Source organism: Sceloporus occidentalis, unplaced genomic scaffold, assembly GCF_023333645.1.
Source record: "Sceloporus occidentalis isolate IW3139 unplaced genomic scaffold, rSceOcc1.0.p SCAF_3, whole genome shotgun sequence".
Lineage (NCBI taxonomy): Eukaryota > Metazoa > Chordata > Lepidosauria > Squamata > Phrynosomatidae > Sceloporus > Sceloporus occidentalis.
The window spans coordinates 183,450,410-183,463,775 of NW_028316983.1; the positions used below are offsets into that span (position 1 = coordinate 183,450,410).

General features: G+C 38.9%; 1 protein-coding gene across 4 annotated transcripts in view; it reads right to left on the minus strand.

Annotated features, from left to right (window-relative positions):
• Positions 1–13,366, minus strand: part of RAB31 (RAB31, member RAS oncogene family) — a 63,893-nt gene continuing 50,527 nt past the window's right edge. The window contains exons 7-9 of one of the 4 annotated variants that reach the window (XR_016280601.1): positions 10,149–10,367; positions 7,899–7,932; positions 6,816–6,900 (exon numbers count right to left, since the gene is read on the minus strand). Coding sequence is in view for 1 of the 4 variants with exons in the window: in XM_089517031.1 (XP_089373157.1) it covers positions 6,803–6,900 (98 nt within the window). In the remaining 3 variants the exon portion in view is untranslated. Of the gene's footprint in view, positions 6,901–7,898; positions 7,933–10,148; positions 10,368–13,366 lie in introns of all 4 variants that reach the window. The other 3 variants (XR_016280600.1, XM_089517031.1, XM_089517030.1) reach the window with 3 other exon arrangements.

A 13,366-nucleotide genomic window follows, 5' to 3' on the forward strand; every position in this document is an offset into this window, starting at 1 on the left:
AAAATTTAAGGATATTTATTATTATTACACATTATAGATTAAATAAAAAGAATAAAAAGTTAGGCAGAAATTTCATTTGTGATCATACAAACTATAACATAAACCAAACAAAATTAACAGATTATAACATCCCATACATAAGTATCAATGGGTCCAGCCCATTCAAAGCCCTTGTAGAAATAAGGCTAACTGATAGTACAGAGCAAAAGCATTACAATGATTTAGGGTTAAAACAATTATCATGTAATGAGAAATATATACATGATATGTCTACAAAGAAAGCAAGGTCTCTGTGCATTGAAACTCTACCACTGCTTGAAAAACACAGCCCTTTGTGATTTTTGTCATAATCAAACAGTAGGAAACCGCGAATTGGGAAGTTGTTCTGTCACATGACTCTTTGTACTGATTGAAAAAGGAAGTGATGTGTGCTTATGTCCTTCACCACTGTGGCAAAGAGATATTTTCTGCTGGCATGAAGGATGGCAGGCATGTTCAGTCATCATCTGGAGTAAATTTGGAGGAACATGGATCATAGAGGTCATATTAATGTTCACTATTTTTCTACAAGAGTCTGTGAGTGGAGACTATTTTGCTCTTTCCATACAACCCCCACTATTAATCACCATTTTATGTATCATTACACAGTATGTGAAACTGTATGTTGATTAATGACTGAAACAATTATTTATTCCAAATAATTTCAAAGAGGAAGGTAGCATTACTGATATCAATGGGATATTTCTTAATAAATGTTTTTGATTACATCTTTAGTGCACATAAACTAGGGTTAGCTTGCAGATATATTACAGCCTAGAGCATTCTAGTCACAAGTAGATTTATGAAAAATTGAATTAATATCTCCACTTGTTATCATTACTTGGGAATTTGTCGTCTGTGCAAATTTTCTGAATACATACATCGCAGATAACACTGACAATATGCTGCAGTCACTCTATATTTATTTCATAGGGAGATGTTAATATGAGTGTTTAATCTATGAATGTACTCAGGCTATTTAGTCAGAACTATCTCTATATTTGTGAGTCTGAGTGTATATGAAGCAGACAAGTCAACAGCAACTGAGCTTACAAATACATCAAATACATGTTCTATTTAAAGTGAGATTCCAAGGAAAAAATATTGCAAAAGAAGAATAACAATGCTAAGTTGTAATCAATGTTGTATACAGGATTTCCAGATTGCATTTTAGGCTTGCTCGACTTTATTCCAGTTGGTCAAAACAAAGCAGATAATGTTACCTATTGATGCAAATATTTTCTAATGTTCTCTGACCCAGCCAAAGAACAAAGTCAAATCCCAACTCATCACCTGAATAGCAAAAAGTGCCCCTGATGCTGGAGATTTTGAACTAACACTGAGCAGGAGCAGGCAGCCATAGCCAGGAACCCACAGAACCATAATCCCTTTTAACAAGTAGTATAACTTGTTGTAGACTACATCAGCCTTGTACAAACTGGTACCCTTCAGATGTGTTGTACTGTATCTTCCATCACATACCCATCCAGCCAATGGTCTAGGCGTGATATGAGTTGTAATCCAACACATTTGATGGGAACCAGATTAGGCAAGGCTGGCCTGCTTAATATATACAGTTAGCTTATATCCACAGGGCTCTCCAATCCAATTCAGTGGCATATATCTTCCCACTATTTGTGGCAATATCATCATGACATCAACATAACTACTCAGACACAGAGCCAAGTTACTTTCAATTGACTGTTTAGTCCTGTTTTTCTACAGGCCATATTGTTCTTCCCAATGACTAGGAACCACAAGGAGTTGAAGGAAGCACCACAACTTAGAACTACTTTCTTCAAATTCAAGTGAGGAAGACAGTAGATTCAACAGCTTGCAACCAGAGAATAACTGTTCTGCTGTGATCACTCATGCTAGCCTGAGAATGGGAGCTTCAGTTAAACTAAAACCTGCTGTAATAGTCATAGTTATAACACACATTAAACCAAAGAAGGGGAGATAATTTAAGTAACACTAACAGAGTGAGATCATACATAGTCATGAGTGGTGTAAGAGTTCCAGAACTCCACTACAGCTTCCCTCTCATCAGCCCCAGGACTCACTGTCTCCTTGTAGTAGCTCCCCTATAGCCATTTTATGACAGCCAGAGAGAGATGAGGGTGCAATGGAAGAAACATCTATCTATGTCCCCATGAGCTGAAACAAACTGGCAAAGTCTTCTACCAAGATCCACCAGTCATCCAAGTCTCACCAGATAATGCACTTGGTTTTGTGTGGCTGTGGAAACATAGTCAAATGCTTCTCCAATCCCCCCAGTTACCATCAGAAATGGAATAGCCATTGGGGGCAGCTATAGTAGCGACACACAGTGAGTGCTGATAGGGACCTTTAGTTTTTAGAGAGGAAGGGAATGTGAACCTCTACAACAACCAAAATACAAACACAATCTATGATTGTAAGTATAAGGTAGAAGAAATATGCTTGCATGTGTCAGTAACAGAAAGGCCATGTCACGTGAAGTGAATGTCAACCCACTGAGGAGAATGGAACAAAGAACCTTTCTTTTGGGAAGTAATACTATAAAGCAAATATTAGAAGATAGTAGTATCTAGCACTGCTGGGGAAAGCTGCATTTGCTTATGGAATTAAGAAACTCCATTTCTGGCCCAGCCTCCGTGTGCTAAATGAGAAGCCCTCTGCAGTAGGTTTGTGGCAGATGAGAGCGGAAGAAGGTTCCAGTGCTACCACATAATATCATATTGGATTTAACCTAGTTTCAACTTTGAAAATGCTTGAAGGGAAGTTATTGCCTGAGAATAGAAATATAAGCTAGGTAAAACTGAGAATGTGGGTTTCTGTTCTGCATTGATTTAGATGTATTAAATCCATCTTAATTGGATTTTAAAGTCATGCAACTTTCACACTACACAATTATGTCATAATTCCTCTTTAACTGTCATGGCAGCACTCTGGCTAAGAATTCTAAATACCACTCCCTAAAGTGCAAACTTCAGAATACCGAAGGATGTTGCCATGGGAATTAAAGTATAATCAGAGTGCTATTATAGTGTGAAGGGTCCCCATGGAATTTTTTGAATGTCCAGTTCTCAAATTCTGGAATGGATTTCTGGCCATTTCCAGTTTTGGCCACTTCCGGATTGAGAGAGAGAGAGAGAGAGAGAACCGGATTTCCTCTCTCCACTCTAGTGCTGTTCCTGTAATTTGAAGCACACCAGTCATGCCTACAGGAGAATCCAGAACAAACTCATTCCATTGAAATGATACATATAAGACTAGTACTTAGAGAGGTGTTCATGTATCTGTCTCTCAGGTCTCAAAACAGAACAAGCCCCTGCAGCCCCACCTCATTTCTCTTAATCCTTGTCTCTTGTTTAGACTACTCAGGATTATATGACATGAGAACTGATTTCTGTTAGATTTGAAAAGTCTGACCACCATGCAAGAGATATAGTTCAATAATAATAGGCCCAAATACCTTAAAGGCACTAAATCCGACCTGATCTTAGAAGCTAAGAAGGGACAGCTCTGGTTAGTACTTGGATGGGAGACCGCCAACAAATATCAGGTGCTGTAGGTTGCATTTCAGAAAAAGGAACTGGCAGACAACCTCTGAATATTCCTTACCTAAGAAACCCTATGAAATTCATTGGGTCACTATTAGTCAGCAGGCAACCGGAAGGCACATACATCCATACACAATAAGAGCGAACAAAGCACTGAAAAATACAACTCCCTCCCCCACTTAGCTCTATAGCAAAAATGGAGTTTCAGTGAATGTAGCATAACTAAATAGCCCTCTTGCCACCATACTGACAAGTTTCAGGGAAGTTTTAGATAGTTTATAAATGCAGATATCATACAACTGGATATGTACTATACTCATTCTTCATCGAAGCAATACTGTACCATATTATTCAGGTTTAAAATAGACATAACCTAGCATGTAAAACATTAAAAGATGACAGATGAATACTGTTTTTATAATTATTTGGACCCAGATTTAAACTTATTATCTACATATTATCACACAGTACGTATAATAAAAATTAGAAGGCATCATGGACTGCCACCATTGTGCAGAATGTTTGTCATTAAGGTACCAAACCTGAGCATGCTTTCCTGAAAGTAAGCCCCATTGAAGACACTAGAACATACTTCTAAATAAACATTCATAGGACTGTGCTGTAATTGTGCAGTCATGCTTTTTCTATGCATATTCTATACTACATTGATGGTAGGCCTTGGTATGTCTCCATTTGAAGGTTCATGGTGGGACTCTTCACTAGAGTTAACATTTGTACAGAATGAGCCCTCAGACAATCCCATAAATTCATTTTTTTAAAAAAAATAATCAAAGAAATACTATTCACTGGTGAAAATTGCTATTTTTCTTATCAATGATTTCTTTGCCAATCTTTCTAGCAGTAATAAAACCAAGTTATGATTGAAGCTATTCCAAGCAGAAAAAGATTTACACAGCATAAAAAGATCATCCCAGCTTCACAACAATAATAGTAATAGGTACAGTAAGGGAGATGTTTATATGGTTATTTGACAGTTTTAACTCCCAAAAGGGAATAGTTTTAGCCATAGGTCACATGACATATCATCTATTCAAAGAAAAGATAATTCCTATGATTAATCAAGAAAGCAATGTTGCTTCTACTTATACACGAGTTGTTTATAGCATTTATTCTGTGCCCTGCCAAACCAGTGCCAAAAATCAAACAGTGCCCTGGAGCAGCACGCCATGCAACATAATGTGCTTTCTGATGGTGACAAAACTGGCTTTCCCTTCCCCTTCTCACAAGGAAGAGTTTGCAAGTGGAATTGACTACAATTTCTAGATTTATACATGAGTATATACAGTATATAAATTTTTGGGTTGCTTCCAATCATATGCTTTTAAACATAGTGTGTGGTTATGCCATTTTTAAAAAACTTGTGATTTTTAAAATTCTGTAGCATTTACAATCCATCCATTTATAAACTGTTAAGAGGAAGTCTTCATCACTGCACTTGTAGTAGTTTGTCGGCCTTTAGCTGCTTTAAGAATAATGAATTTAACCTTTCTCAAATTACCTGACACAGTGCATGTTATGTGCACTGTGCAAGGTCTGAAAGCTACCAATATTAAGTGTGTCTGTATTTTTCAAGTTGGAAAGCACTGGCTTTGTACTCCCATTATGGAACATTTTGATCTAGCTCTTAGTTGTATCACTCACACTTATGATCCACAAAGTTGTTCATAAATTCTGCTACATACACTGGCTTCATCTCACAGAAATAACACTAATGTTAGCACTATTTACTTTGTTATGTTCAACCATTTGACCAAAGATAGTTGCAAGACTACAGAGTTAGTCTGCAATTCACAAACGCCAGTACTGAGTTCTTTTCACTCTATTTTATGTTCTTTCCACTCTATTTTACAGTTTGGAAACAAATAGTTCTTACTGAAGTAACAGAGTGATTTAATACTTCCATCTGCTTGTCTCCAGATATATCACTGGTATCAAATGCCAGCACAATGGCTTGCAATGTCTGGCATGGGCAGAATGGCACTTCCCATTGAATTCTCCCATTTTCCTCATCCTGACTAGCCCCTTGGGCCCCATCACACAGCATTCCAAAGGATCACTTTATCCTCTGGATTTAGTTTAAGAAATGTAGGCAACTGTAGCAAAGAAAGAGGCAGAAACAGGGAAATATCCTGGGCAAGCAAAGATATATGTATCCATCTCTGAATCCAAGCAAGAATTTCTACAGCAGATTCTTTTAAAGTTGTTTATAACTCCCTTACAAAAAGAGTGCATTTGAATACAGCTGACTGGTCCTTCAATCCTGTCATTCAAACAGAGGTGGGCAGAACAAGTAAATAAATATTATTCATTGCATTAGAAGTTCATCACATTAAACCATGCAGAAGAGAAGTACACAACTACTGACAGATACAGATGGTATCATATATCTGCCAGATGGGCTTTAAATGAATATAAGTATTAAAGAAATTCAATAAAATATTCTTTCATTTTATCCCTTTTGGCTTCTGCTGCAGTATCTGTTGTCATTTTTATTATTATAACTTTTATGTTAAATGAAAAAATATCATTTTCATTGCCTTTCATGTAAATATTCCTAATGTATTTTAAAATACTGAGGTTCAATGCCTGTGATTCTTCTTTTCCATTACAGAAGAAATAAAAGCTACAAACTAAAATTATCAGAATTTCATTATTCTTTGTAAAAGATGCTAGAATTTTTTTCTGTTTGGGGCTGGAATACATCTATCTGATCAACAGCTTCTTTAAAGAAAAGGTTATTGTTCTAAAAACAAAGCCACTGAAGCCACATCTAGTAAGGAAAAAAAAAGATAAAACCATACACATCCTTCACTTAGTTAAAGTACTATACACTGTAATTCCATAAAGGTCAATATAAAATACTGTGTTGTAAACAGAAGAAGAAGGAATTTTGTATAAAATGTACCATTTGCATAACAAATTATTTTAAGACAAAATGTCTATTTAAAACAGCCATTGGTTTAAAAAGATTGCTTTAAAATGTTGATCAAGGTTTTAAACAGTTTGTGGCTAAGGTGAATCGTCCATTTAAATTTTGAAGAACTAATTTGAAGATCTTTTTCCTAATGTCCCCACTGACAGTACTGATGTTATTGCTTTTAGACAAGATGTCCTGTCACTTTGTTTCTGAAGTCTGTTGCTCAATAAATAAGCAAATTATGTCATGTTATTTTCAAGTAAATCAAACCAAGTAGGTTTTAACAGCATCGCCTAGTCATCTGTGTAGTCTGCTTTCCAAGTTTGATTGTTCCACTGTTGCCATTTTCATGTGTTTCCAAGGGTGGAATCTGTCGACCTAAAATTTAAAAAAAACAAAACATAACCTGTCATTCAAAGCCTTGTATGTTCTTTAGATGTAATACAGAATATGCATAAAAACAATTTCTTAAGGCAGTGCTTCTTGGGTTATCTGATGTGGAATAGCAAATAGTTTTTTTCCATGTGCCATGGACCAGCACCATATTTGTGTCCATTGGCTAAAACTGTTTTCTTCCTGGAAATCTGTGCCAGATTGGCAGCCAATGGCTCAGAGACTGGGACTAGTCCAGGGACCACCACTTTTAGTGGCACTGTCCTAAGGAATAAATTGCAGATTGGAGAGCATTTCTAAAGGGGAAACAATGTTGGTTTATGGTTATGCCAGCAGTGTGGTTAAATCCACTCCTCACATCATGAACCTGATACAAAACAGAATCTCTCTCCCCACAACTGCTCTGATCTTAAAACAAACAAACCAACCAAATCTTTACAGTTCCTATTCATTGATCTTCCATATTTTTTAGTTTGATAGTTTCTACACTGCACATCCAGAACACCTTCTTCAGATCTCCTGCATGTCAGGCTTTATACATGCACAGGGAATCACTGGGAAAATTGGTGTTTCTAATAGTTATCACTATGAACTACTTTAGTACATGCTCACACATGAACTGTAGGCTATACAGCAACGGACAATACATTTAATACCATTTTTCACAAAAACATCATCTTATGTTATTCATAAACATTTAACAATTTCATCAGAAAAGCTCAGGATCAATAATACAAGGCCATTTCATTTTTGTAGGAACAAAAAAGGAAAGCATTTGATTTAAGAGAAGAGCTAAGGCACTTACAAATTAATTCATGTGCCAAACAGCATGAAAATGCAAGTGAAGCCATGCACCTTAACCTCTACACCACTGAAGAAACAATGATTTTTGCAACCTCTGCACCACTTAAGAAGCAAAGATCTTTTGCAGTCTCACATACTGTGCCCATTTACAAAGCAGATTCTTTTCAGTCACACTTTACCTTAGTCTTTCAGTGCAAATCCTTCCTTTGCTGACTGGGGCAATAGAGATACTGTGGTCAATGGTATGTCATTGCTCGGTTTTTAGATTCCAAAGTCTAATTATGCTTTGAGGGCTTGGGGGAGTGTACACAGCTATAATTAACAATATAATCCTAGGGCAGTCAATTTTAGTAGCTCATATATTTAGACTTTAATTATAATTTTCTGATTATAACCACAAAATAGTGCATTATGTCAAACAGCACACAACTCACTGACCATTCAAGTAGACATGACTGCCACAAGGAATACAACATTTATTGACAATATAGAACAGATAGAACACAGCTAGCTAGTGACTCATAGGGTTTGCCTGTAAGATATCACAACATCAGTACTAGTTCCCATCCTAAGAGGGCACTAGTCATAATACTGGGGGATGTAGGTTCCAGAAAGCCTCAAGGAAAGACTTTATGAGAAGAATGAACTGTGATGATCCTGACAGTGGGGAAAAGTACAGATATTTCTGTTAGGTATAATCTAATCAATGGCACTTGAAGGCCTTTTTTTGCCCAATGAGTCAAAAATCATACCAAGGCCAGCTCCAGAGTTCAACAAGTACACTATGAACTTAGTCCATTTAGCATGGTAAAGAGTTGTGTGTGTAGAGTTTCCTTGCTGCTTGTATCATTTTGCTTGTATCCAAAAGGTACAAAGATCCAGATGCTGAACTCCATCCTGGCTGGATGATTTGGTAGGCATTAACAGTTATTCCTCAACAGTAGGAGGAAAGGGACAAACCAATGTTTTGTTTTGTTTTTTTGCCACTATGGTATTAATAAAATACAATTTACTTTGTGTCATTTTTGATGAGTTTCTGGGGATCAAGGGAAACAGTAGAAAGGCATATAGTAGAAGGATCATTTGTAAGTCCAGGAATACATTGTCCAACATGATGCTGTTTCTGTGGTTCCTGGAGCAAAATTTTCAATGCTGGGTACTGTGTGGTGGGGCAAAGAGATCTTTCCTTAAGGCAGGTCCTTAATGTGGCCTCAGTCATTGAAAAGGAGGTAAACCATGGTATTTGGCAATACACCTGTCCCAGTGTTTAATAGTTAGCTAAGGAGGGTGCTTGAACAGGTACCTCTTTATGTAAAATACAACTGTCTGTGATTATTTGGACCATGCAGGAGAGTTAAGACTGCTTGAGTGCATTTAGGGCTTTTAGAATGGCCAGCAGCTACAGTACAGTGGACCCTTGGTATCCACTGAGATTTGGTTCCAGGACCCTCTGTGGATAAGTGAATGCTTCAATCCCATTAAATACAATGGCATAGTGAAATGCTGTCCCTTATATAAAATAGCAAAATCAAGCTATGCTATTTGGCATTTCTATCTTTTTGGAATATTTTCAAGTCATGGATGCTTGAATCCATGAATAAAAACATCCATGGATATGCAGAGCTGGCTGTACATCAATGTGAAGATGCTATTCTGTCGGTGACATCTACAGAGGACAATAAGAGTATTCAGATGTGCCCCCACACTCATGTTGGGATAGATTCATAGATAGGTCAATGATGAGCAGCAGAATTTGAAAAAGAAGCCCTGCTAAAAGATTGTTTTGATTCACCCACCAACGAAGAGACAGAATTCAAAGATAAAGCCATATTAGTCTGGAAAATCAGTGAGCAAAAGGATCTTGAAGCACCTTTGAAACTAACCAAACGATAGATGGTAGCATGAGCTTTCATAGACTTAAACCTATTTGCTCAGTTTGATCTGGTGATAATGATTGTGAGGAGAGAGGGACAGCTATTCACCTGTCTGGCTTGTGCCTTGGTCATTGTTTCTATGGGTCTCAGAGCAGTTGGTGTCATTCACAAATACTGACTTCTGCAGTGTGGTGATGAGGAGATTAGGTAGGAATGGGGGGGGGGATTAGTCCTATCTTCTATAATCACAGCTGAATCAGCAAAAGGTACCAGGGGTGGATGAGTAGCTGGTCTCAGTGTGGTGGAATAGCTTCCATCTTGGTAGCATCTGATTCCAGATGAAGGGGGTTGAGCCTAGTGTGGACAGTATGTAGTGTGTAGGTCAGTCCCTGAATATTTCCAGTAAATCTGTCTGTAGGAGTAGATGGGAACTAGTGATCGATCGCTGTTTGGAAATTGACAGTAACAGTACAGAAAACTTGACATTGACCAGTGCCTGGGAGATCCAACATGGACTTATCCTCTAATGAAGGAACTAGGCTTCTAGAATCTTACCTTTGGAATATGAAGCCACAGACTAGATATTATCCTCTTGGACAGTTTGGAACTGATGATCATTAAATAGAAGCTGTCATTGGAGATCCTGGTGCTGAACGTCTTCCTCTTCAAGCTATAAATATTGCTGAACCTCCAGCTTTGGGACTGGAGCATCAGAGGTAATGGAGGATCTATTTGCTACAGTATCAAGGTTGGGGCTGGTTGTCAAATTTGAGACTGAGATAAAGATGATAGATGACAGTAGTACAGGGTTTTTCAGCCATACTTGAATTCATGAAGAATCTAGAGGTCTACACTTGCCATCCTTATCCCTCCCACTCTCCCTGTTGTCCCTCTTGTTGAGTCAAAATCTATTACACATGAAGCCCAAATGCCCCAGTGTTAGAGGAGTATGCTGGGTCTACCTGGGTATAGAGGTTGGTATCAAAGCATAACTGATTCCAAAAGAACTACCAACCCTATGTTTAGTCATCAAGGACTTCCAGCTCTGAGTTTGGGCAAACAAGTGCCATGGAAGAGGAATGCTGTAAACAACTGACAAATATGGTTTTATTGCCTCCTCAAGGTACCTTGATTATGGAGCACTTGAATCATGACTTTTTGGCAGTGCTTACACATCACTGTATGTGTCTAAATAAGGTGAAAAAGAAGAAATGAGAGGAAAAATCAAGGAACTGGAATATACAAAAAACTGAAACAAGACCCGACCAACAAAATCACCAGGAAAACGAGCACCTTGATCAAAAACTTCTCCATTCAACCAACCATATGCCAATTTTATCTACCACCAAGACTGTATGGACTTCCAAAGATCCATAAGGACTCCATTCCACTCTGACCCATAGTGAGTGCCATTGGATCCCCCACATATAACTTGGCCAAGTTTCTGGCCACACAATTACAAACCCATATAGGGAAACTCCCTCCACTACATCAAGAATTCAGCTCACTTCACAGAAAAAATCAACAACCTCGAACTCAAACCTGGAGACATGCTAATCAGCTTTGATGTGGTCTTCTTGTTCAGCAAAGTCCCCATAAAGGACACCATGGTACGCATCTGTTTCTGGAAGATATCACAGCCCAGTTCAAACATTGCCTCACAATAAGCTACTTCCAGTGGGACAATGGATTCTATAAGAAGAGAAATGGGGTAGCCATGGGAAGCCCTCTGAACTACATGATAGCAAACCTTTACATGGAACACTTTGAAAAGCAAGTCCTGGAAACAGAACCAAAAAGCCTACAACATGCTTCCGATATGTGGACAACACTTTCACCATCTGGGGCCATGGAGAACTGACTGTGTTTTTGAAACATCTGAACAACATCCACCCAAACATCCAATTCACAATGGAAAAAGAAAAGGAAATGTTAGGAAGGATCGAATTAGGGGAATTTAATTAGCTCAAATTTATGAGAGGCGTGTCCTAACAACGCACACAGCGGATCGTGTCCCTATGTCCAACCCCAAGAAACAGAGGCTCCAATGCCAATGAGTTGCAATTAAAATATAACATTTATTAAAGCCACACAACAAAGGGATCACACACGCACACACACATTCAATGCTAAAGCAAGGGAGGGGGAGAGTTTGGGAGTAGAGGAGAAAGGATAGAGGCACCGTTGAATAATTACCTTAGGAGTCTTCTCCAAAGCGACGGATGTGAGACATGGTGGATGGTGAACACGGCCGCGGGGAACGGGGAAAGCAAGCGGCGACCGTGGTGGCTAGGAGCTGAGTTCCGGGCAAAGCTAACTTAGAGGCCTGACAGAGACAGTGAGCGTTGGCTTAGCTCAAGTGATTTCAGTGGAGCCCAAGGCTCAGAGAACTCAAGCCTGGAGCAGCAGCTCAGCAAGCAAGGTTTTGAGGTTTGGAACTTCAGCTCAACAAGCCCAATGAGGGCAGAAATCTCGGTCCTATTTATACTGCGAAACATATCCTCAGGCTATGGCTTCCTGATGAACAAAGGTCTTGATGGCTATCTTTTGTCTAAGTCTAAAGTTAAACAATGGATACACAAAGGAGAGGTCTGACACCTTTCAGGGGAGACAAATACCTAGATGGCAGAGCTGTTTAAGACAATCACTTGTTCAATAGGAGAGAGGCAACTTCTTTGTCCTCTTCTCTTTGGGTTGCCTGTGAAACTTGTAGGGCAACTCCCAGAACTGGTTTCTTAAGGTTTAAATCTACCTTTTCCTATGACCAAGCCTAGCAGGGCTGGCTGGCTACGTAGTCAGCTCGCTTTTAGGGTAATGGCAGCTTGAAATGGGGTCAGTCAGGGGTCATGATTTTTGATCGCCTGGCTCCCAAAATTTATATAAAACCAAACTCGGTAACAGAAGGAACATTGCCGTTCTTGGATGTCCTGGTTATCTGCTAACTGAACCAACAGTTGGGCCACACAGTATACAGAAAACCTACACACAGATATCTGCACAAGAACTCCAATCATCACCCTGGACAAAAAGGAGCACAATAAAAACACTGGTAAACCAGGCAAAAAGGATTTTCCTGGAAGATGAACTGAAGTACTTAGACTGAGCCCTACAGGCTAATGGGTACTCCAGCTCAGACATCAGAAGGGCTGCCAGACTCAGAAAAATCCAGAGGAGTGAAGACAAGCAACCACCCATAGGGAAGTTATTTTTACCATATATCAAAGGAATCAAAGACAGAATAGGGAAACTGGTGAGGAAATACAACCTCCAAATTGTCTACAAACCAACCAAGAAAATCCAGCAAATGCTGTGCTCAGCGAAGGCAGGAGATACCCTCTCACAGCCATAGGAGTTTACCGCATACAGTGCAGCTGTGGACAAGTCTACATAGGGACCACCAAACTCAGTGTTCAAACATGAATCAAGGAATACAAGAGACACTGCAGACTAGGTCAGCCAGAAAAATCAGCAGTAGTAGAATACGTTATAAACCATCCTGGGCATAAAATGCTGTTTGAAAACACTGAAATTCTGGACCATGTCAATAACTATCAGGTCAGAATGCACAAGCCAGCCATTGGAATCCGTAAACACTTGGACAACTTTGACAGGAATGAAGAAACTCTTAAAGTAAACCAAGTTTAGCTACCAGTCCTGAAAAACACCAACATCAAGGCCCAGCAAATGCAAATGAAAACTACCCAAGGTGAGGGGGGGAGATTTCCCTAGCAGGCAATAGACCATTAATTAAACAGACACTCTGAGGCCTTGCC